Genomic DNA, 25,808 nt, shown 5'->3' with positions numbered 1-25,808 from the left:
CTCTCAACGATACTCCACACATCCACCGAACCATTCGCATTTCCACCCTTTCCAGCCTTCGTTGCTGCTCTACGTTCATTACCCATGTCTCGCTCCCATATATCATAACACATCTCACACATGCAGCATACACCTTTCCCTTCAGCTTCAACGGCACTCCCCTCCTCATCAGCACGCCACTCAGTTCCCGAAACATCTTCCATGCACATCTCACTCTTGCAACCGTTGCCGAGTCTGGTCCACCTTCTCCATTCAGCACGTCTCCTAGGTAGCAAAATGTTTTCACACCTTCCAGCTTCACGACATCTCCAAGATCCAACTCAACATTTTCTCCATCTGCAGCTCCCACTGTGCACACATTACACTTGAATGTAGCTGCCACACTGGTTAATGACCCTCTCAAACCACTACATTTTTGATGAACCCACTCAGCGCACATTGTACATTGAATGGAATTCACTCCGACACCCTTCCTGCACACAGCACACGGCCACTTCCCAGTTCTTTCCACCTCACCACATGCTTTACCACTTGCCATCACCTTTGTCTTTCCTATATTCACCTTCAGACCTTTTGTCTCCATACATTCCTTCCACTTGTTCATCTTCTCCTTCAGTCCATCCATACTTTCTGCAATCAACACAAGATTATCTGCATACAACAACTCCCACGGTAAACCCTCCTTTACGTTCTGAGCCAGCACCTCCATCAAAGCTACAAATAGTAGTGGACTTAGTACCGATCCCTGATGCACTCCCACCTTCACCTCAAACTCACCACTGTTCCCGTCCTTCGTCCTTACAGCTGTGCGCGCTCTTTTGTACATTGCTATCACTACTCTGATCAACCATTCCTCCACTCCTAACTTCCTCAATGCCCATGTCACTACTTCACGTGGAACCCTATTGAATGCTTTCTCCAGATCAACAAACCCAAGAAACAACTTCTTCCTCTTCTCCATATACTTCTCCTGCAACTGCCTCACAATAAAAAGCACGTCTGTCATTCCTCTTCCTGGCATAAATCCAAACTGCATTTCGTCAATCTTCACTTTCTTCCTTATCCTCCTCTCCAACACCCTTTCCAATACCTTCATTCCATGCTCCAATAACTTTATTGCTTGATACGAGCCACAGTCCAGAGGGTCACCTTTCCCCTTGTATAGAGGGACGAGGTTACTCAGTTCCCAATCCACTGGAATGCGGCCTTCTTTCACCACCAGATTGCAGATCTCTGTCATTCTCTTCACACCCCAATTTCCCGCTGCCTTCAACATATCTCCCACAACTCCCGTCGGCCCTCCCGCTTTTCTACTCTTCATTGCTTTTATCGCTCTCTCAACTTCCTTCTCGGTTATCTTCTCTGCCGGTCCTAAAACTGGGTTACTCTCGATGTTGCCATTCCATTCATTCTCTGCATTCAACAGTATTTCCATATATCTCTTCCATCTGCCTTTCATTCCATCTGGGTCCACAACGATTTGTCCCACTTCATCCTTCAAGCAACTCACCCCCATCACATCACACTTCTCTTTCGCTATCTGCTTTGCAATCCTGAATACCGCTCTCTGACCCTCTTCCAAATCCAAGCGTTCTCCGAACATTTTCCTACATGCCTCCTCTGCCTTTGCTACCTCTTTCTTTGCAGCCTTCTTGGCTGCCTTATAACTTTCATGCTCTGCCTTTTCTGCCCCCATACCCTTCGCCTTCTGCCACTCCTTGAACTTCTTCCTCTTCTCGTCAATCTTCTTTCCAACTTCATCAGACGGACCTACATATGATGGCCTGAAATAGATATGTAGCATTTGGCTATTCCTGACTATCCAATGTGCTGTTGGTAGCAACATTTGAACCTGAGCCGGTAACTGCCTCGGTTAGCCTTCCAGTGCCATTGCGATGGACCTACATATGACGGCCTGAAATATATATCTTGCATTTGGCTATTCCTGACTATCCAATGTGCTGTTGGTAGCAAAAAGTTTGAACCTGAGCAGGTAACTGCCTAGGTTATCCTTCCCCTCAACAAAGGCAGGGAGTTTTTAGGTTGTAGCTTGCTCAAAGTTATTCACAATGTCTGGATGACCTACTTGAGCACGTTGCACGTCGAGACGCTTTCAATCCAATTTGGCTTTTAACCGTCCGGGTTTCCTTTCAACCTTAAGCCTTTAATCCTCTCTTTCAGCCTTCAGCGTTTTAGCCTTCTCCTTCAGGCTCAATCAAGCCTTTTCTTTTGTCATCCTCGAACCATTTATCTTCTCCCTTTGCTTCAAACCTTTCATCTTCTCCTTCGACCTGGAGCCTTTTATCCTCTCTTTCAACCTCAATTGTTTACCTTTCTGTAGCTCTCTTTAAGGTTCCATGTTCCCTCTCCATCACCTCGTATTCAGCTGCAGACAGTTCTTCAACGTTCTTTCTGCAGTTCTTTGCCCGCTAAGCCTAACTTGCTTCTATTTTCCAACAACTTCTCCATCGTTAACTTAACGCACACTTCCACTATTGGATGGCAATGAATACTTCACCTCACAAATGTTTGTAACATTGCATTCCTGTTACCTTCACTCTCCAAAGCATTGACCACACTTGTGGCCTTCTTCACGTAGCTTCACGAACAGCACAACGCAGCTACCAGAGGCAGGGAACAGCTCCCAGCTCGTCTCCTCTCCGCTCAATAGCATGGATCAACAACAGTCCAGTTTGATATTGCCTCACAGCCACGTCTGGGCGAACATTACTCACCCCTCTCCTATGCGCACATGGGTCCCCTCTCATTAGAGATAGAACCACACTGAAGGCTCTCCCAGCCTTGGAGCATTTCACAACAAACTGATGCACAAGTGAGGAGTGATTTAAAAGATTCTGTTGTCTGTGCTGCCACAGGCAATTTTACATCATCCACGTAAAGTTTGCATTGCAGGTGGCAAAGCCAGTAGGAAGATCGAGCCTGCGCAAGGCCCCAGATCTCACGAAACCCAAGGTTCTTTCATCCATCAATGGTCAACCATTGTTTACTTGAAATACACAAGAAGTATATAGCACAAGCGAAACACGAACACTCCGCTCGGCGCTGTATACAGCTCATCATCGGATGACTGGTTTTACTATTTATAGATACTTCAGTCCAACAACATTTATAAAAGCTCCTCTTTCTCTATAAACTACTCGTAATGACTAGATTGTTCTGTAACCAGATGTTGCTAGAAACTGCTAATTAACACAATTGATGGTTCAACATCCAGAAGTAACCAGAAATTTCCCAAACACTCTTAATATACCCAAAAAGCTTCAAACCTAACTACAATATTCATACTCATCACCTTTTTACCCTTCTTGACTTTTATGATAAACATCTCACTTCAAAAAGGGCAAAAGGTTCCACCAAGCATGACCCAATATCAAATTTGGGGTTAAAAATATCTTGTGTTTTGATTCCGTGACCCTAAGAACCTACCATTTGGGTCATGAACCGGGGGTGAAATCCTAAAACTCGTTACATATTTCATGCATAACCCAATGTACAAAGTGTCATTAAAAATGTACCTGTAATTGCACTTTTGGTATTTTAACCTTTTCACCCCGCCCCAGGTCGTCAGGGGGCGGGGACAAAAATGGTAATGCTTTCGCACCTTCTTGCCATGTGGTAATCATAACTATCGAGTTTGGTGAATTTCTGCACAACCATTTAGGAGGACATACGTGAAGGACGGACAGACAGAAGGAGCCAATTACAATATCCACGCGTTCTTACAGCACAGCTCGTAGGGCAATGCCGTCTAGAACAGCGTTTGTCTGTCCATATGTATGTCCCCACAAGGGTACACCAATCAGAACTGAGGATCTGGTCACATGACAGGGGGACAGCGTTTGGTAACCACTGCATTTGCATATTTTACGAAAAGGTAATATAATAACCTTCTGTGGAACGTTTTGGGGTCCCAGCAGGTGTTGTAAGGTAGGCAGGAGGTTTCAGAAATTCCTCAATGAAATTGTGATTTTGAAATGCGATCGACATGGACCTTGCTCACAAATCCAGAAGTGAACAGATGATGACGGTTTGCTGGTTTGATGACGTATCAATACAATCGTGATTTAACATTTTATTTTGATATATTAACGCTATCGTATTATTTTGTGATTGGAATGATGAATGATGCTGTTTGGAATGACAATATAGAGATATTGAGTTTAAAGCAGAATGAGGAAATGATGTAAGGGTTTCCATCTGTGACATTCACAGATTCCCCATTTGCAGTTTCACCATTGACTGGATATAGCAATATTGAGACTTGGTACGTTTTTTGTACAAGTTCTTCATGAACTTTCTATCAATGCCTGACGTTTGACCTCAGGTGACACAGGAATGTGGAATTTATTGGTTCATAGTTTGCCATTCGGTTGGTGTTGGGCTAGCGGCTAGGGTGACGGCTTAGGATCCTAGGATCCTGGGTTCGAATCCCGGTCGATCGCTGAATTAACGCCAGGGGGGTTGACTCAGCCTGTCATCCTTCCGAGGTCGGCTAATTGAGTACCAGTTCACTGGTAATTCCCTGTTTGTCGTTAAAGGCGGCAAAAAGGGTTGGCGTCAGGAAGGGCATCCGGCCGTAAAACATTGCTTCAAAAAGGGGACCGAAAAACAACAACAACCACGGTCCCCGAAAAAGGCCAACCCCCGCTTGCGGGGAAAAATGGCCTCTAAAGGTGGTTTTATTTTTATAGTTTGCCATTCGCCGTTTTTTACCCAAGTCATTCACGAACTGGCTGTCCATGCCTGAAGTCCAAAAAAAATAATACTTACATTATTGCCAACTGCTAACTGTTCAGTTTAAAAAAACTGCTAACTGGCATCCCCACCCAGGTCATACTATCCTCTTCAACTGAAGTGTGAAAGAAGCCTCGCTACATCGTTGTTTGAAGATCCGTCTTGTTTTTTTTCCCCAAAATGCATTGGGAGGACAATACAATGAACCAATACACCGCCTCACGGTCACTTGTAAATAATTTGTGACAAATAATGAGACGAGGATAATTTATGGTTGTCTGCCAATAATTGCTGCTGTTGGACATTAAAGGTCCCACAGTGTCTATATTATCAATACAAAAGTCGTTTTGTGTCATGGTTCTGGCCAAATTACAAATTCCTGTCTTGACGACTACTGACGGGAAGGCAATGGTCAACTAACAAGTCCATTCCCATGCCAGGAGACTTGAATGGATGGATTCATTCCCATGGATGGATTCATTAACAAGTCCATTCCCATGCCTGGAAATAGGATGGATTTATCATCATAATGCCACATATAGCAGACCTTTCATAATTACAATTGAGAACTAGAACGGCACTTGGTAGAGAGCATACATGTGCCAGGCTGAACCGTTTATGTTTTGTATCCCACTGATGGGTCGGATCTGGATCCGGACCTGGACCAAAATCAAATTGGCTTGTTCTTGTCGCCGAAACCAACTGATCCACCTCGTTTTGTAATAACTCGTCCACATCGTTTTGAAATATCATGCCGTATATCGTTTTTGGCCCTATCACTCAATGGTGAACAATCTCTTAAAAATTAAAAAAAATTCTCGCAGATCCATATTCAGATCTGCATCAAAATGAAATCGATTCTTCCTTGTCACACACCCAAGCAGTCCACCAAGTTTTTTTTTTTTGTTTTTTTTTGTATACTGAATCGAGGCTCGTGAAAGAGCTAACATTTACTTCACAAACAAATCAACCAGACAAACAAAATATATAAAAAGAGGGAGCAGAAGACAAGATGGGGAGAGAAGGGGAAGCACACAAACACAACATTTGAGAGCAGGGAGATGTGTGGAAGGGAGAGGGCTTGGGGGGAGGAGGCGTGGGAAGGGGGGGGGGGGAGGAGGGAGAAGTATAAAACACAAGGGCACCAAGGACTTCCAGGACAGAAGTTGGTATTTCAAAAAAGTGGAATTGGGGTGAAATTAGCGGGGGTAGAAAAGATCAAGGTTTTGGATGGGGGAAGATAAGAGATGGTGGTGAACAGCTGTTTTAAAGACCTGGAGGGTGGAGTGGGATTGAAGAGAGTGAGGGAGTTTGTTCCAGAGGTGGGAGAAAAGAGGAATAAAGGAGTGAAGGTGAGCAGAGAGTCTTAATTTTGGCAGTTTAACCATAAGAGGGTTGCAGGGAGATCTTGTGCGACCTGTAGGAATATTTGCGGGACAGAGCCCAGAGAGAGCTGGGGGGGCAAGGCCAGAGAGGAGTCGGTAGAAGACGGAAAGACCACCAACCTGCCTGCGGTGAGTGAGTGAGAGGCCCTTGGAGTTAGCTTCATCGCGGGAGATTCCAATGATTCTGAACGCTTTGGTTTCAACAGCGTGAAGACGAGCTAGGTGTGAGGCAGGAGCACCAGCCCAGAGGGGAGAGCAGTATTCCATTGAGCTGCGGATGAAAGCCTTGTATGTGGTGAGGAGCTCAGGTGTGCCAAGGAAGGACTTCGCACGATGGAGGATGCCCAGTCGGCGACTGGCTTTGGAGGCCAGATTTGAAATTTGAAATGTCCATCCACAACTTTTTGAGATATTTTGTTCACAAACAAACAAGGAGAGAAACAAGAAGGATGTTAAGCAGAGCACAATACTTTTACAATACACCCCTTCAAACAAAAAGTTGCCATGGAGACATCAAATTGTCCATTTCATTAACATTAAAATTGACAATTGATGGGTGTTTTTATTTTCAGATGAAAATTGACAATTTTACAAGTTTAACTTTGAGTTGACCTTATGACCTCAAAAATCGTTGCTTTCCCAAATTCGGTGCCAAACGATGCAATTGCTGTTTAATTTTCAAGTTAATAGGATTAAAATTGGCAATTGTTCAGATGGAAATTGATGATTGTAGTAGTTTGACATTGAGTTGACCTTTGACCTTATGACCTCAAAAATAGTTGCTTTCCCAATTCGGTGCCAAACGATGTAATTGCTGTTTAATTTTCAAGTTAATAGGATTAAAATTGGCAATTGTTCAGATGGAAATTGATGATTATAGTAGTTTGACATTGAGTTGACCTTTGACCTCTTGACCACAAAAATTGTTGGTTTCCCAATTCAGTGACTGAATATGCAAATGCTGTTCAACTTTCAAGTCAAATGGATGAAAAATGACTATTCTAGAAATTTGACCTTTGACCTCAAAATCAATGGGCTTCTCATTTGTGACCACCTCTGCAACGTCGTGAAGTTTCATTAACGATCAGTTTAAAATTGTGACCTGTATGCGAGTGACAAACAAACAGGTAGAATAACAAAGTCGACCGACCGATATACTTGAAAAATCTTGTAGTTTGTATGTAATAAATCGACGGGGTGAAAACATAACCCCCATCGACTTTTTGTGGCAGAAGTAACAAGAGAAATTTGTTACGTTTACCTCCACCATGACGTCTTCCTTCTCATTGGCTGTCGGACAACCTTTCACTCCGACGTGATGGGAGTTTTGATGTTCATGGTAATTGGTTGGATAATCTGATGTCTTCAGCATTATTCGAGTGAGGCATCCTGTCCTGTCGGTGGTTGAAATGAGCAAGAGTGAACACACCAAGCACGTTGTCGTGAGATTCCAGGACACGCACACACGCCGTATGCACCATTATCCACACACTGGCCCTGCAGATTACTTGGTATGTTTCCTCCTTTCCCTCATGCCACCCACCGGCACGATCACAACACACACAAAATTGACGATTCTTGAACCAAATTGCTCGACGTGGGGTGCCCGGCCATCCAAGCAACCCGAGTGTTGTTGTTTTTTTGTCATAAGCGGAGTGGCTGCAGATCCATTCCATTTGGGTCCAGCTGTGGGTTCTGGGTTCGCCCTCCTGCGGCCCATTTATGAAAGATATGGCCTCTGTGGATATAATCTCCACTGGAGGAATAGTTAACACGGTGAAAAAGTCAGCACATCTCACTGCAAAATGCTTATTCTCCGACGAATTTTCCAACTCGATGACTTCCCGCAGCATGTGCTTTCACTGCAATTAGCAAGCTTTCCAGCCACATTAACTAATCGTGCTAATAAACGTGCTCAATCACGTACAGTTAACACACACACACACACGCACACGCACACACACGCACACACAGACACACACGCACAGACACACACACACGCGCGCACACACACACACACACACACACACGCACGCACACACGCACACATGCACACACACACACACGCACGCGCACACACACACACACACGCACGCACACACGCACACATGCACACACACACACACACACACGCACAGACACACACACACACGCGCACACACACACACGCACGCACACATGCACACACACGCACACACACACACACGCACACATGCACAGACACACGCACACACACAGACACGCACAGACACACACGCACACACACGCACACACACACAGACACACACGCACAGACACACACACACGTGCGCACACACACACACACACGCACACACACACGCGCACACACACACATGCACACACACACACACACACAGACACGCACACATGCACACACACACGCACACACACACACATGATATACCGTATATGACAGATTCACCTTTATTTATTCAAAGTGTGCAGTCCAGACTTTGTATTTATTTGTGACTAGAAGGGGTTGCATCGTTCAGTGCTGTACCGGTGTCGCTCGGTGCTGTACCGGTGTCGCTCGGTGCTGTACCGGTGTCGCTGGGTGCTGTACCGGTGTCGCTGAGGGCTGTACCGGTGTCGCTCGGTGCTGTACCGGTGTCGCTCGGTGCTGTACCGGTGTCGCTCGGTGCTGTACCGGTGTCGCTGGGTGCTGTACCGGTGTCACTCGGTGCTGTACCGGTGTCGCTCGGTGCTGTACCGGTGTCGCTCGGTGCTGTTCTAATCCTGTTGGCATTTTGAAGAAATCAAATTTTGTAGGTTTTTTTTCTATTTTTTTGATGGGGAGCCTAAAAACACTTTTAGGACACCACTAATGAATGTGGTCAGGGATATTTTAATATTACCTTTTACAAAGCTACAAGGCTTAGGCACTATTTAAAAAAAAAAAATTCAACTTGTTTTTGTTCAAGATTTTCAAATGATTGATTTGATTGATTGATTTTTTGATCATTTTTGATCATTTTGATCATTTTGATTTTTTGATCATTAGATTTGATTTTGATCATTTGATTTTTTGATCATTGATTGATTGAATTCGATTGATTGATTGAAATGATTGATTTCAAATTTTCTAATTTTGATTTGCTTAAAACACTCCCAGGCACTCACTTATGAACCTCTGAAAGTTTGACGAAGATCTGTTTGGCCATATCTGAGAAAAGGAAGATGGTGATTATACACAAACAGATAGACAGACACAGACAGACAAACATCTCTCTTATAGAATAGATAGTCTTTGATCATGAAAGGGACTCATCATTTGGATTAACGAGTCTTTCTTGGAAAAAAAAAGAAAAAAGAGCAAGCAAGTTCTGGGTTTGAAAGTAAAAACCAGAAAAAAAGAAAATTATACTCAAGCAATTTATGCAACGGTCTTTCTCCTGGGTAGACGGATCATTGTGTCCATATCTGTCTTCATTTCTGACTATAGTTTTTGCCACCAAATAAATAACTCGACATCTTCATTGCTTTCTGTGATTCTTCAATCAGCATTACACGTGGTGGAAAGAATCCCATGCTCGTCTAAATGTAGCGTAATGCTTGGTTTATCACTATTGGTTGATTATTAGTTCTAACTATTTTCCCAGGTTGTCTGCAAAACATTCAAGCTTATTCATATGGGAAATAACAAAAAAGAAATGATACCACAATGTTGCTGATCGCATTACAATTTCATCCCCGATGCGCAATTTTTTTTGATTTGCCTTGCAGCATGACAATTTCAATACAATCACCGTGGCTATGTATTGCAGAGATGAAAGATGGAGGATTTTCTTTTTAATTCAGTAAAACTCACCAAGACTGCTCCTTATGCACATCCTTTTGCAGCTGCATGCGGAGGAGAGATTCAAGGCCAAAGCTCTGGACGGATCCTTTCTCCGGGATACCCATCTCCTTATGAGCCGAACGTGCATTGTACCTGGACGATAAACACACAGGCCGGACACACCGTCAGGTGAGTGACACTTTGCGTTTTTGTTTGTTATTTTGTTCAGCAGTCTGGCATGCTCGAGGTTTCTGTCAAACATGCTTACAGAGATCGAATGATGACTTAGATATTTGGTTCATAATTCAGAATAATTATGTGTATCCTTAAGATGTTGCTCATCTGGGAGTGCATCATTGGGATAAGTGTTTCCACGATTTTGTAAACATAAAAAGCATCTTCCTCAAGGTGCTTTGGTTCAGGAGTCAAAAGTGAAAAATTATTGTCAGTTATTACTGGCATCCTTGTCGTTTCTTCACAGCAATACAGTTTTATATTGGAGAATAAAAAGTTGAGAAATACAGCACTTTATATCAGGGTGCTGATGTATTTTATGCAAGTGAATTATAGGTTTGAACAAACAAACAACAACAGGCATTTTTAATTTTGTTACTTTGTTGTTGTTGTTGAACTTGTTGAACAATTGAACTTGTTGAACAATTATTGCTTGTTAATTGCAGAGCAAGTTAATTTACTCGACTTCTTCATCCTCCTCTCTCCTCTCTCTTCTCTGTCTCTTGCTATGTATATATATCTCTCTCCAAAAAACACACATACACACATACAAACACACACACACACACACACACGTTTTTGTCCCCCGTCGCACCGCTGAGCGAAAGGGGGACTATGGTTTTCCCCTCCGTCCGTGTGTCCATACGGGCGTGCGTGCGTGCTTAAGCGAAGGACCGCATTCGAATTTGGTGTGTGGGTGCAACCCATGTCAAAATACAAGATGGCCGCCGCCATGTATGTCTGAACCTTGTGAGCGGAATATCTTGGAAAAATAAGCGAAGTACCAACTTCTGATCTGGTGTGTGGGTGTATCTAGGCATAAGGAAGAACCCTATTGAAAATTGGGTCGCCACGTCAAAATCCAAGATGGCCGCCACCATACAGTCACGTGAAAAAGTAAGTACCCCCCATGTAAAGTTTTGACTTTTTCAACATATTTCAACATACAGCTATTTGATCTTCATTTCAACAATATTGAAAGATAAAGGTGATATAATATAACAAATATCATGAAACATTTACATTTTGTAGTCCATTGTCTAATTTAAATAAACATAAATGCAAATTTCGCATGTGGAAAAGGTAAGTACACCCCGACATTTATCACTACTTCAAATACCTAAAATTAGAATCAGGTGCACCAGCTCAGGTGCAAATGATTGGAACATCGTTGGAGAGGATCTTGGAGGAACCTGTCTTATTTAAACCTCAGACATTTAGTTTGGTTTGCTCTTTGTTGTTGAAGTGTGCGGCGTCACCATGCCTAGATCAAAAGAGCTCTCTGAGGCCTTCAGAAAGAAGGTTATAGATGCCTACGAGTCTGGGAAGGGATTTAAAAAGATCACCAAACAATTTGAAATCAATCATTCGACTGTCCAGAAGATCATCTGCAAGTGGAGAAAATTCCAAACAACTGCCAACTTGTTCAGGCCAGGCCGCCCCAGCAAGTTCAGCCCGAGAGCATACCGCAAGGTGCTGAAAGAAGTCTCTAAGAACCCCAGAATATCATCACGGGACCGACAGGTAGCTCTTGCCACTGTTGATGTCAAAGTGCACGAGTCTACCATTAGAAAGAGGCTGCACAAATTTGATCTAGATGGGAGGTGTGCCAGGAGGAAACCTTTGCTGTCCAGAAAGAACATCAGGGCAAGACTAAAGTTTGCCAATGAACACCTAGGCAAAGACCAGCACTTCTGGAACAATGTGCTCTGGACAGATGAGTCAAAGGTTGAGCTATTTGGCCACAGTACCTGAAGACATGTTTGGCGAAAACCAAAGATAGCATTTGACCACAAGAACCTGTGCCAACTGCAAAGCATGGTGGTGGAAATATTATGGTTTAGGGCAACTTTGCTGCATCAGGGCCTGGGCAGCTCACCATCATAGAATCCACTATGAATTCTTCATTGTACCAGAGGGTGCTTGAGGATAATGTGAGGCCATCTGTCGGAAAGTTGAAGCTCAACCAAAGGTGGACCTTGCAACATGACAATGACCCTAAACATACCAGTAAATCCACCAAGGAATGGCTGAAAACAAAGAAATGGAGGGTTCTGGAATGGCCAAGTCAAAGCCCGGATCTAAATCTCATCGAGATGTTGTAGCGGGATTTGAAACGAGCTGTGCATGCAAGAAACCCCTCAAACATCGCACAGTTGAAAGAATTCTGCATGGAGGAGTGGGTAAAAATTTCTCCTAGTCGATGTTAGAGACTCGTCGACAGTTATAAGAAACGCCTACTTGAGGTTGATTCTGCCAAAGGGGGCAATACCACCTATTAGAGCCAAGGGTGTACTTACTTTGTCCACATGCGAAATTTGCATTTATGTTTATTTAAATTACTAGGGCATGCCCGTACTATATATATATCTAAAATTATATCCCCCCCCTCTATTTACATGAAATGGTTTGGTCCATGAAATGTTTTGGTCCATTCGCAACGCCAAAGCGAACGGCGAACGCTTTACATGAAATGGTTTGGTTCATGAAATGTTTTGGTCCATTCGCAACGCCAAAGCGAACGGCGAACGGCTTGCGAGTACAGTGACAATCCCCCCCCCCCCCTCTATTTACATGAAATGGTTTTAATTAGTTTTAAAACATAGTTTAACGCCAACATATGGCATGCCCGTACCCGTACTATCCGTAATGGCGCACGCTCTCACAGGAGCTCCGGAAGGTCGCATATCGCAGGAAAGCGAAAGAATCGCAAATTAGTTTTAATTAGTTTTAAAACATCGTTTAACGCCAACATAGCGCCAACATAGTTTGCCGACGGGAAATAAATGAATACGCTCTCAAATGTGCCATCCGAGGCAGAGTCTGTTCGCCACGTTCGGCACACGTGATAGCTCGCTGCTCTCTGATTGGTTGAATCGTTTTTTGGACATAGCTCGGTAACTACTTCTGCGATTAATTTAAAACCTTGAAAAGGCACATCCTCGGGTCCCCAGCAATATACCTGGCAAGTTTCAAGTATATCGGACCGGTAGTTGTCGAGAAACAGCGGTCACAGACAAACATACATACAAACATACAAACAAACATACACACAGAGATTACTGGAATTATAGATAGACTAGGGCATGCCCGTACTATATATATATCTAAAATTATATCCCCCCCCCTATTTACATGAAATGGTTTGGTCCAAAGCGAACGGCTTGCGAGTGGTGACAATCCCCCCCCCTCTATTTACATGCAATGGTTCGGTCCAAAGCGAACGGCTTCCGGAGTTTGGTAAAGAAATCGCCATCGCGTACACAAACGCGCAGGAAAGCGAATGAATCGCAAATTCGTTTTTATTAGTTGTAAAACATAATGCCCAATTATTCAATTAGCGCCAACGTATTTTGGCTGTTTGCAATTTAATCGCAAGGCAAAGTAGAAAGAGAAGAGGGAAAAAAAGAAAAGCCTTGCCTTGCTGCAAACAGCTGCTGCAAACAACAACAACAGGGAAGGCTGCACTGTCCGGAAGTTGGCATATCGCAGTTACGATTATTTTAGTGTTAATGGCCAATTATTCAATTAGCGCCAACGTATTTTGGCTGTTTGCAATTTAATCGCAAGGAAAAGTAGAAAGAGAAGAGGGAAAAAAAGAAAAGCCTTGCATTAACGCATTAACGCTTGCATTGCATTAACGGTTCGGCACACGTGATAGCTCGCTGCTCTCTGATTGGTTGAAGCGTTTTTTGGACATAGCTCGGTAGGTACTTGTCCGATTAATTTCAAACCTTGAAAAGGCACATCCTCGGGTCCCCAGCAATATACCTGGCAAGTTTCAAGTATATCGGACCCGTGGTTGTCGAGAAACAGCGGTCACAGACAAACACACAGACACACAGACACACAGACACACAGACACACAGACAGACACACAGAGATTACTGGAATTATAGATAGATACAATGGACTACAAAATGTAAATGTTTCATGATATTTGTTATATTATATCACCTTTATCTATCAATATTGTTGAAATGAAGATCAAATAGCGGTACGTTGAAATATGTTGAAAAAGTCAAAAATTTACATGGGGTGTACTTACCTTTTCACATGACTGTGTATACTGTATGTCTGAACCTTATGAGCGAAATATCTTGAAAAATAAACGAACTACTAACGTCTAATCTAGTGTGTGGGTGTATCTACGCATAAGGGAGAACGATATTGGAAATTGGGTCGCCACGTCAAAATCCAAGATGGCCGCCTTGCGTCTTCCACTTTGTCAACTCGCTTCACTTCACCGACGGGGGACCTAGGCGTAACGCTTGTTGTCCCCCGTCGCACAGCGGAGCGAAAGGGGGACTATGGTTTTCCCCTCCGTCCGTGTGTCTGTCCTTCCGTCTGTCTGTGCGGGCATGCGTGTGTGCGTGCGGGCGTGTGTAAGCGAAGGACTGCATTCGAATTTGGTGTGTGGGTGCAACCCACGTCAAAATCCAAGATGGCCGCCGCCATGTATGTCTGATGCCATGTATGTCTGAACCTTGTGAGATGAATATCTTGAAAAATAAGCGAAGTACCAACTTCTAATCTGGTGTGTGGGTGTATCCCGGCATAAGAAAGAACGCTATTGAAAATTGGGTCGCCACGTCAAAATCCAAGATGGCTGCCACCATATATATGTCTGAACCTTGTGAGCGAAATATCTCGAAAAATAAGCGAAGTACCCAACTTCTAATCTGGTGTTTGGGTGTATCTAGGCACAAGGAAGAACGCTATTGAAAATTGGGTCGCCATGTCAAAATCCAAGATGGCCGCCTCCATGTATGTCTGAACCTTGTGAGCGAAATATCATATCATAGCATGTTTTCTGCGTCTTCCACTTTGTCAACTCACATCACTTCCGCGACGGGGGACCTAGGCGTAACGCTTGTTTCATTTCTGTTCCTCACAATTCTGTCTCCCTCTTATTCACATACACACACACACACACACACCACACACCACACACACACACACACATATATATGCACACATATACACATATATACATAAACACAAATACACACACGCACACACAAATACACGTACACACACATATACACACACATATCCACACACACACACAAATATATATGCACACAAATACACATATATACTTACACACACACATATACACATACACACACATATACACACAAATACATACACACACACGCACGCACGCGCACACACACACACACACACACACACATATACACACATCCACACACATATACACACACACACACACACACACACGCATGAACACACGCACACACATATACACACACACAAATACACATATATATACACACACACACACACACACACACACACACACACACACACACACACACACAACTCAGGGAAGGGAACTCTAATTTTTATTATTAAAAGAATATAAGACCCTTCGCTTTGCTGACAGGAATACCAATCTTTACTTTGATTGCTAATCTATTGGGCAATAACAAAAAAACGATTCATGGAAGATCCTGCTCTCCATATGGGGATAACCAGCATCGCAAGTTGGCGTTGGCAGTTTCCCCACGTCTGCCCAGACACAAACCTTCCATACTTTTTTTTTCTTCCTTTTTTGCATCACAAACGTTCCAGAGTTTCCTGAATCCACCGTCATTGGTTTCATTAGAAAGAAGAAGAAGAACCACCTTTGGAGGCCATTTTTCCCCTCAGAGGAGGGGTTGGCCTTTTTTGGGCACCGTGGTCCCCTTTTTGAAGCAATGTCTTACGGCCGGATGCCCTTCCTGCCGCCAACCCTGTTAGTTGCCTATTGTGACAAACAGGGAATTACCAGTGAACTGGTACTCAATTTTCCGACCTCGGAAGGATGACAGGCTGAGTCAACCTCCTTGGTGTTAATTCAGCGATCAACCGGGATTCGAACCCAGGATCCTAGGATCCCAAGCCGGCACCCTAACTGCAAAGCCAACACCAGGTTTCATTGAATGAAAATGAATGAATGATCGTTTTAAAGCCATTTTCCCCGCTAGAGCAGGGGTTGGCCTTGTGGGCCCCATGAGCTCATGGTTCCCTGTTTGAAGCAATGTTTTTATGGCCGGATGCCCTTCCTGACGACAACCCTTAGTCGCCTCTAACGATGCGCAGGGATACGGTGTACCTATTCTAAACCGGGGTACACAACGGGAAGACACCGGGACATCCGTTAATCTGTTCTCAAGTTATAGCACGACAAACAGACAGACAGACACGGCTACTTTTCTAATATAGATTATTATTACTGTATAACTCTTATCCTCAATCCATTCAATAAATTTAGAAACTGGCCAACGTATAGCCTCGACCGCACACATTTATACATGAAAGCCCCTTTATTTGAAATAATAATTTTGGATGGTATATGTTCAAAATGCACAAATGAAGACGAGATGGGACAATCCGTTTTCAGAATTCGAAGGAGGTTCCTTTGCAATACAGTTTTCCTAAATTTATGCTGCTCCTTGAATATAGTTCAACCTGAATCCAAACTCTGGAGCATGAAGCAGTTTAAGACTTCTCTATGTCCATCCAATCAGGTTCACTCCTCCAATGTGTAAGGGACTCATCACCTCTTGTAAAACTCTGGTTGATCTTAATATAAATATGTTTGAAGTGGTGCCATGTGTGCAGGTGGTTCATTACCCTCGCCAGAGGAGAGGGCATTGCATTTGAGTCCGTTTGTCTGTCTGTTTGTCTGCACAGAATAAATATGGTTTTATCTGCACAGAATAAAAATAAACTTTGCACCTCTATATCTCCGAAAGCGCTGAATAGAAAAAATTGAGACATAGCTCATTGTAAAGAACTCTCCATGGGGAATAACATCTGTGAATGATGATGTCATAGGTGCCTCCATTATGACATCATAATTTGACAAGTACAAAACGTCATCCGATCAAGATGAAATTTCTTGAGCATTATCTAGGAATAAATTAGTGGGGGAAAAAAAATGCTGACGTCATCGATCACGTGGTTCGGCCGCCATATTTGTTTTAACACAAAGGCCTTAAAAACCACTGAAAATACATCCTGGCGAGGGTTTGCAATCTCTGATTGCTCTTTTTCTTGTTTTGATTATATTATGTAGAGGTAGCTATCGATATATATGCTGCACATACGAATAGGGAGCTGACAGATGTAAGGTGGATCACGACCAAAGGTGAACAGTAATTTTTATCACCGACTTATTATAAGGACAGCAAATTGAAAGGGCATTTTTCAATACATGCCAAGGTTGGCAGGACTTCTTTGGTGATGAAACCAGCCACCAATGTTTTGTTGTTGTTGTTGTCATTATCAATATGCTGATGGACGCCTAAACACAGCTCAGTCGTGTAATTGTATAAAATGGTGAAATTATTATTATACGGCATTGATCGCTGTATTATAACAAATGCAAGATGGACAAACACCTTGCGGAGCAAGCAAAAAAAATAAACAATCCTGTAGTCTGAAATGTCGCAAGTTGTAATCTTCGAACGTACCAAATGCATTTGTCTCGCGTGCGGGCTCGGAAAATGTCACCTGCCTTCATGTTCGGCCCAGGAAAAGGCACATGCCCGCATGCACCGGAAGCCCATGTGATTTAAAGTGCCGCGAACCTGGGATAGTCACTCGATTTTGTATTATTACGAACTGAGTAGCTGTAACGTGTGACAGTGTAATATCATTACATTATTTTTAACCCCTTCAGTTCACCACTTCTCGATACAATATCTCTCTATCAGTCCTGGGTGTGAGCTTGCATATCGAGAGGATGTCGATGTGGTAGTCGCTTGGTTATCACTGTGGAAGAGGGAGTACAGAGAAGGGTAGATTTTCTATGTTTGTCTGCATTCTCAAATTCTGGGGGAAAAAAAAACATCTCGCTGTAAACCATGGAAGATGCCTGGGATCCTGTATCCAACAAGATTCGTCTGCAGTTTTGTGTGAAGGGATTTTGACGATTTTTAAAGGAGTGAAGGCAAACATGGCCTCCAACGAACGAGGACTACCAAAGTCACAAAAAGGTTGTGAGGAGAATGGAATCTAGTAAATGCATTACAAACTTAACAATTCATCTTATTTAGAATATATTATGTGTGTTTAATACCCTGCGCTCGTGAAGCGAAAAACAGGGTTAGGCATTCGGGTGCGTACGTGTGGCATACGTGCGTGTCTGCATTTTAAAAATTCATTTTCTCTGAAACCGTTGGTCTGATTGACACAAAATTTTACCATAGGAGCGCCTCCGCCTGTATAACGTTTTTATTCATAATTATGACATCATAAGTCACATGGTACAGACGCCATCTTGGAAAAACGTTACACCTCTATATCTCCGAAACAGCTCGATGGAAAAAAATTGAAACAAGGCTCATTGTGACGTACTCCCCATGGGGAATAAGTGTCGTTAACGATGAGGTCATAATTCGACATGGACAACACTTGGTCTTATCAGTTTGAAATTTATTGAGCGTGATCTACGCAACAATTATATTAGAGAATGTAAATTTATGATGTCATCACTCACGTGGTCTGGCAGCCATATTGGATCAAAGAAAAAAACCCTTCACAAACAGAAGAGTTGGCTCGCACCAAGTTTACTGCACAGGGTAAGTATTCTATGAATACCATCTAGTTGTTTAAAAGCAAAAGGTACTGGTACTTTCTTGATTAGGAAGCCCAAAACAACAAACAACAGGCATTTTAAGGCCATTTTCCCTGCTCGAGCGGGGGTTAGCCTTGCGGTCCCCATGACAATCTTCTCCATTTTGCCCTATATTCTGCATCTCTCCTTGTTAACCCCCTTGCCCGCATTTCTTCTTCCACCATCTTCAGCCAAGTCTTTCTCGGACTTCCCCGTCCTCTACTTCCTTCCACATTCATTTCCATCACTCTTCTCAACCAGTCACTTTCATCCTTCCTCAACACATGACCAAACCATCTCAATTCGGAAGCCCGTTCTTCCATATTTTTTTATTGAGGAGAGTGTGGTTGAGGTCGTTTTTTTGAGTGCCCATGGCCTTCAATGTGTGCATAAACTTTCAATGTCATGGACACTCGAGAAACCACTTCTCTTCGTACTTTGCCAAACTTTGTTGATTAATTGGATTAGGGTCCCCACAAACTGTCTTTATGAATGTCATAAATAAACATTTTGACACATCTGGATGTACTCAACATAATAATGGAGGAAAAACGTCTCGTTAGTTGGTTTTGTACATTTTACAATTGTCTGTTCTGCCCAGCAACCATAAATGCGGAAGAAAAAAAATTGCCCAAAATGATGTCTCAGAAACTTGACCTTTGAAGGTTGTCTTGTGATGCCGATCATGGCACAGACTTTTGTAAATCTTTCAGAAATCGAGCTCTTTTCTTTCATTTTAATGCGGAGCAAGAAAAAGTGTGATAATATTATTTATGACTATTGAACGAGTTACTTTGACCAACCTTATCCCACTTCAAACGAGCTTCCGCCTTGTGCACACCACCTCCTTGTAAACACATGGCTTTGATAAGGATGCTATTGGATGTACAGTACATTGTCACTTTACTGAGCAATATTAGCGTTATTTCATGTTGATATTTGTTGTTACTTTTGTAAACTCCCTGAAGCTTTTTCCAGGTAGAAATGCCCTGTGGAAGCTTTCAGGTACAATGTTCCTGCCTGCACTGTGGCCATCTTAGATATGTGATTGGCCCAGTAAAGGTTATGGCAGATTGTCATAGTAAAGTCCTCTAAGACAAGGCCACACACAGGGTTTTGGTGGAACCAAAGGTTCCAAGCACTTGGGTGTAGAAAGGTTGTTTTTTTACGATAGTCAAATTGTGCTGAATCTACATCGTAAACACCGAGGAATCTACAGGAATACCTGCTATCCCAAACACCATGAAATGTTATGTGAGGAGGATGATGATGATGTCAGTCCAACATGCCTCTTTGACTGCACCTGCTCAAGAGGTTGATCGCAGAAGCAAAGTAGAGGGTTAGTAGACTCTCTTAGTAGAAATTGAGGGTTAGTTAGTAGAAGGTTAGTTCGTAGACTGCCTTGGTTGATGTAGTGGGAATTATTGGAAGGTTAGTAGATTGTCTATGTTGAAAATCGCAATAAACCCAGTTGTAATAAATGTTCGTTTTACATTAATCATACACTTTCTAAACTCCTCCCTCACAACACCCCTCCTAAACTCCCCCCGCACACCTCGCCTCCTAAACTCCCCCCCTCACCCCTCCCCTCCTAAACTCCCCCTTGCCCCTCCCCTCCAAATCTCCCCCCTTTCCCCTCCCCTCCTAAACTCCCCCATTCCCCCCCCCCACCTCCTAAACTCTCCCCTTGCCCCTCCCCTCCTAAACTCCCCCCATTGCCCCTCCCCTCCAAATCTCCCCCCTTTCCCCTCCCCTTCAAATCTCCCCCCCCCCCCTACCATCTTTCTCCAATTCTCTCCCCTCCCCCCTCCTCAAAGCTGCCTCCTCCCCACTTCGTCTCCCTTCTGTCTCATACCTCCACCTCCTCCAACCTTCTACCTTGCTCTGCCCACCCCCTCCCCCCTCAAACAACTCCTCACTGTGCCTCATCCCATCACCATCAAACCTTTTGTCCTCCTCATCCTTCCCTTTCTCCTAGCTCTTCTGCAATCTCCAACACACTATCACCAGCTCTTCCTACCTCCTCCTCTCAACCCTCATCTTACCCTACCCCTCCCCTCTCCTGTCCTGTACCCGATATCATATCTATATTAGAAAGATAATATATCTATTACTATCTAATCTAATATAGATTATCATATCATATCATAACCCGTACCATATCAGGTCACTGAATTCAACCTCAAATTCTTTTTCAGGTCACAAGGTACTGAGTCCCATTCTACTTTGTTCTGGTTTGCCATGTGTAGCTCTATGCGTGATTTTTCATTTGTTTGTTTGTTTGTCGGTCTTTCCGTAAACAGGATATCTCAAAAAGTTGTGGACGGATTCAACCGAAATTTGGCAGAGAGGTAGTGTATGTGACACGAACGAAATGATTAGATTTTGGTGAAGATCCGGATTCGGATCCGGCTACTAGAATTTTTAAGGTGATTCTTCACCATTGGGAGATCGGGCCAAAAACGATACATAACACGATATCTCAAAAAGTTATGGACGGATTTGGACGAAACTTGGTGTACCGATTGGGTGTGCGATAAGGACAAATTGATTCGATTTTGGTGAAGATCTGAATATGGATTCGGATACGAGAGTTATTTAATTTTTCAAGCGATTCTTCACCATTCGGAGATCGGGTGAAACGCGATATATAACATGATGTTTAAAAAAGTTATGGACGAGTTATGACTAAACTAGCTAGATAAGATTGTTTGGTGACAAGAACAAGCTGATTCGATTTTGGTTGATGTCCGAATCCAGATCCGGCCTATCATTGGGGTTCAAAACAAACTGTTCAACCTGGCGGAGGTATGCACTCTACCGAGTGCCGTTCTAGTTGATTATGGGATGATGCAGCACATGCAAAAATCAACGGCTGTTGTCAAGGGGAATATGCAGCCAGAGTTCTATGGTGGTATGAGGGGAAATAGAGGTATATAGAGTAAGCACTGTGAGGAATGGTATTACAACCATACACAGTTACATCGCCTCCTGGGCATTGAACGGGCCAGTCAATGTGGTAGGAAGAGTAGCCATCCATGAAGGGAAATGATGGAATGGTGAAATAATCAGTTACTCTTCATCTCAGGGAACGAACTTTTGGGTGACAGGATGTTTTATTGAAATCTCTTTTTTAAATTTGGTTCATTGTATGATAGTTTTGGCAGGATGGCCTAGAGGTACACAAACTCTCCTCTAAGCTGTCTTGCCTGAGTTTGAATCTCTGCCCGGCTATAAACTGTCATCTCGCTGTTTCACTGGCAGGGCGATTCATCAATGTGTGTGCCACCCCTCAGATGGATATTGAACGGGGGTCCCAATGTTAAACAGGCCTAGCAAATACATATACATATAAAATGCTTATTCAGACCGTTACTGGTAGACAACAGCTATGGCATTCCCATCATCTTGTAAGGATATTTCTCTTCCATGAGCATTCATGTGTATATACTTGGCCGCATTTTTGTATAATTTATGGGGTTGCTACACTTCCAGCCTCTTCTTCCATTCCCATAGGTCAAGGTATTTGCACACACTGGCCTACTTTTTTCGAAAGGCACAGTCATATCTGAAGCACTCACAAACAAACACGAGCAGACAGGGTAGCCTCCTCAACATCCCTCCAAAGTTGTTAGGGTTCGGGTTTGGGTTCGGGTTCGGGACAGTCTACTCACTCACGCAAAGCTGTGAAACATCAGAACGATCACTTTCTACCAAATTCTACCAAATTATCTCCAGAAGAAATAAGCACATAGTGAAATATAGCGAAGGTGGTGAAGAACATGTTTTTTTTTTGTTTGTTTTTTTTGTATACAGAATCGAGGCTCGTGAAAGATTTAACATTTATCACACAAAAAAAATCAAACAAACACACAAAGTATATAATAAGGGGAGCGGTAGACAAGATGGGGAGAGAAGGGGAAGCACGAACACAACATTTGAGAGCAGGGACATCGGGAGATCTGTGGGAGGCAGAGGGCTTGAGGGGAGGAGGCGTGCGAAGGGGGGAGGGGGGGGGGGGTGGGAAAGGTATAAAACACAAGGACACTGCAAGCACTTCCAGGAAAGAAGTCGGTATTTCAAAAAAGTGGATCTGGGGTGAAATTAGCGGGGGTAGAAAAGATCAAGGTTTTGGATGGGGGAAGATAAGAGATGGGGGTGAACAGCTGTTTTAAAAATCTGGAGGGAGGAGTGGGATTGAAGAGAGTGAGGGAGTTTGTTCCAGAGGTGGGAGAAAAGAGGAATGAAGGAGTGAAGGTGAGCAGAGAGTCTTGATTTTGGCAATTTCACCAGAAGAGGGTTGCAGGCAGATCTTGTGCGACCTGCAGGAATATTTGGGGGACAAAATGTGACCAAAACAACTGCCACGTGACCAGAGTGAATGTCTGAGAATGCTTGCACTAATTGGATACTAATTAGTACCAGCAACAAATATGCCTCGAGTCTGACAGTCGGTATATGGGCCCTACAAAGTAGCAACAGTAAGTGGTTGTAGTAACACGTTGAGCATGCTTTGATCACATATGTCACCACTATAGGCCTTTGGCGTTGGATTATTGTCAAAATACTGGTTGCTGCTGCATGAGTAAGCCGAGCGGAGGAACTCACAGTCGTGTGTTAGCCGATGCCCTCCTCGGTCTATTTGCAGGAACCAGTCGCTTGTGGTGAACATCCCAAAAGTGGTTGACGGCCCGTGATGCCTATAATGAAGTGGTGCAAATTTAGGCAAATTTAGATTTGGAAAGCACAAACCACCCTTTTTTGTCACATTGTTTCCTCTATATTATGATTGCACACCTTCGGAGTTATAATGTTTTAACCCTTGCCTATTTTCGCTCCCGACTCGATTTCCCAAGGATTTTAGTACAACGTTTTTATGGTTTTGTGCGTTTTGCAGTTTCCTTCTTCAATAATTCACGGATTGTCGCTCCTTTGCCTCGTTGCATTTCAAAATCTCGGACGTTTTTGCCTTTTATCGTGCGGAACCACCATTGCTCTCGGGTTTAATTTATAGTTCTTGAAAATGTACGCATGTAGTGTTTTCCTTTTTTAAAATTGTGATTAACTGTCAGTCACGTCGTGAAATTTTCTGCTGATTATGTAAATAATTCACTCTCACCTTCCACTTTCCTTACTTGATATGCAGTTTGTTCTCCTGAGAGATGCCTCATGAAACATAGTTGCAGATGTAAGTAGGATTGAGCGTGACCGCCCGATGCACTTTCTCTGCGCAGCCTGCACTTTGTGGTGTTCGACACGGAGCCGGGACACGACCGCTTGCGCGTGTGGGACGGAGCCGAACCAGGGGCCACCCTGCTCAAAGAGATCAGCGGCTCGGAGCTTCCTGGGGATGTGCATTCGTCCCAGAACGTGCTCACTTTGCAGTTCGACTCTGACTTCTTCATCAGCCGCACGGGCTTCTCCATACAGTTCTCCTGTACGCACATGCTTCTCCATACAGTTCTCCTGTACACACATGCTTCTCCATACAGTTCTCCTGTACACACATGCTTCTCCATACAGTTCTCCTATACGCACATGCTTCTCCATACAGTTCTCCTGTATGCACATGCTTCTCCATACAGTTCTCCTGTACATACATACTTCTCCATACAGTTCTCCTATACGCACATGCTTCTCCATACAGTTCTCCTGTATGCACATGCTTCTCCATACAGTTCTCCTGTACGCACAAGCTTCTCCATACAGTTCTCCTGTACACACATGCTTCTCCATACAGTTCTCCTGTACACACATGCTTCTCCATACAGTTCTCCTGTACACACATGCTTCTCCATACAGTTCTCCTGTACACACATGCTTCTCCATACAGTTCTCCTATACGCACATGCTTCTCCATACAGTTCTCCTGTGTGCACATGCTTCTCCATACAGTTCTCCTGTGTGCACAAGCTTCTCCATACAGTTCTCCTGTATGCACAAGCTTCTCCATACAGTTCTCCTGTACAGACATGCTTCTCCATACAGTTCTCCTGTACGCACATGCTTCTCCATACAGTTCTCCTGTATGCACATGCTTCTCCATACAGTTCTCCGATACGCACATGCTTCTCCATACAGTTCTCCTGTGTGCACATGCTTCTCCATACAGTTCTCCTATACGCACATGCTTCTCCATACAGTTCTCCTGCACGCACATGCTTCTCCATACAGTTCTCCTGTACGCACATGCTTCTCCATACAGTTCTCCTGTATGCACATGCTTCTCCATACAGTTCTCCTGTACGCACATGCTTCTCCATACAGTTCTCCTGCACGCACAAGCTTCTCCATACAGTTCTCCTGCACGCACATGCTTCTCCATAAGAGTTCTCCTGTACGCACATGCAATTTGACAGACATCAACATTTGTGGTTTCACCATCACGTGTGATCCCACTGTAACATGGTGAAAGGGAAAGTCATGCTGTACATTCAATGCACCACAAATGAGTCACAGAAGAGACACAAGCAAACAGCATATACAACTGAATAATTAAGAGAGCAAAACAAAACACTCCAGTAATGCAAAATTTCATGCGACATTTCTCATCCTTATTTTTAGGCATAATTTCTATAAAGAATCCATATTGCCTGATTTATGCAACTTATAACTATCATATATAACTTCCTGATACTCACACTTTGCTGAACCCACGGGCACCTATCAAGTAGTCAAAACGAGCATGCATGTACTGTGTTTGTATTTACAACCAAACACCATCTCAAACAAAAACAACAACAACAACAACAGCAAAATATCTTGCTGATCAGAAGGCAAAACTGACAGTAGTTTCTCAGTTATAGTCATGCTCATTTACACGTTCTTTATCTCAACGTTTGTGCAATAGTATCATGATATATATATACAGTCATGTGAAAAAGTAAGTACACCCCATGTAAAGTTTTGACTTTTTCAACATATTTCAACATACAGCTATTTGATCTTCATTTCAACAATATTGATAGATAAAGGTGATATAATATAACAAATATCATGAAACATT

At 43.3% G+C, this 25,808-nt stretch overlaps 1 protein-coding gene across 1 annotated transcript in view; it reads left to right on the top strand.

Moving 5' to 3' along the window:
• The window catches only part of LOC137436088 (CUB and sushi domain-containing protein 3-like), a 1,358,203-nt gene that overhangs the window by 841,176 nt on the left and 491,219 nt on the right, over window positions 1-25,808 (top strand). The window contains exons 25-26 of the mRNA XM_078786463.1: window positions 10,002-10,128; window positions 24,037-24,239. Of these exons, the coding sequence (XP_078642589.1) occupies window positions 10,002-10,128; window positions 24,037-24,239 (330 nt within the window). The remainder of the gene's footprint in view (window positions 1-10,001; window positions 10,129-24,036; window positions 24,240-25,808) is intronic.

The sequence above is a fragment of the Myxine glutinosa genome, chromosome 11, assembly GCF_964187855.1.
Source record: "Myxine glutinosa chromosome 11, kmMyxGlut1.1, whole genome shotgun sequence".
Taxonomy (NCBI): Eukaryota; Metazoa; Chordata; class Myxini; order Myxiniformes; family Myxinidae; genus Myxine; species Myxine glutinosa.
The sequence above is the reverse complement of the archived record's forward strand: the minus strand, read 5'-3'. Positions and strand labels throughout refer to the sequence as shown.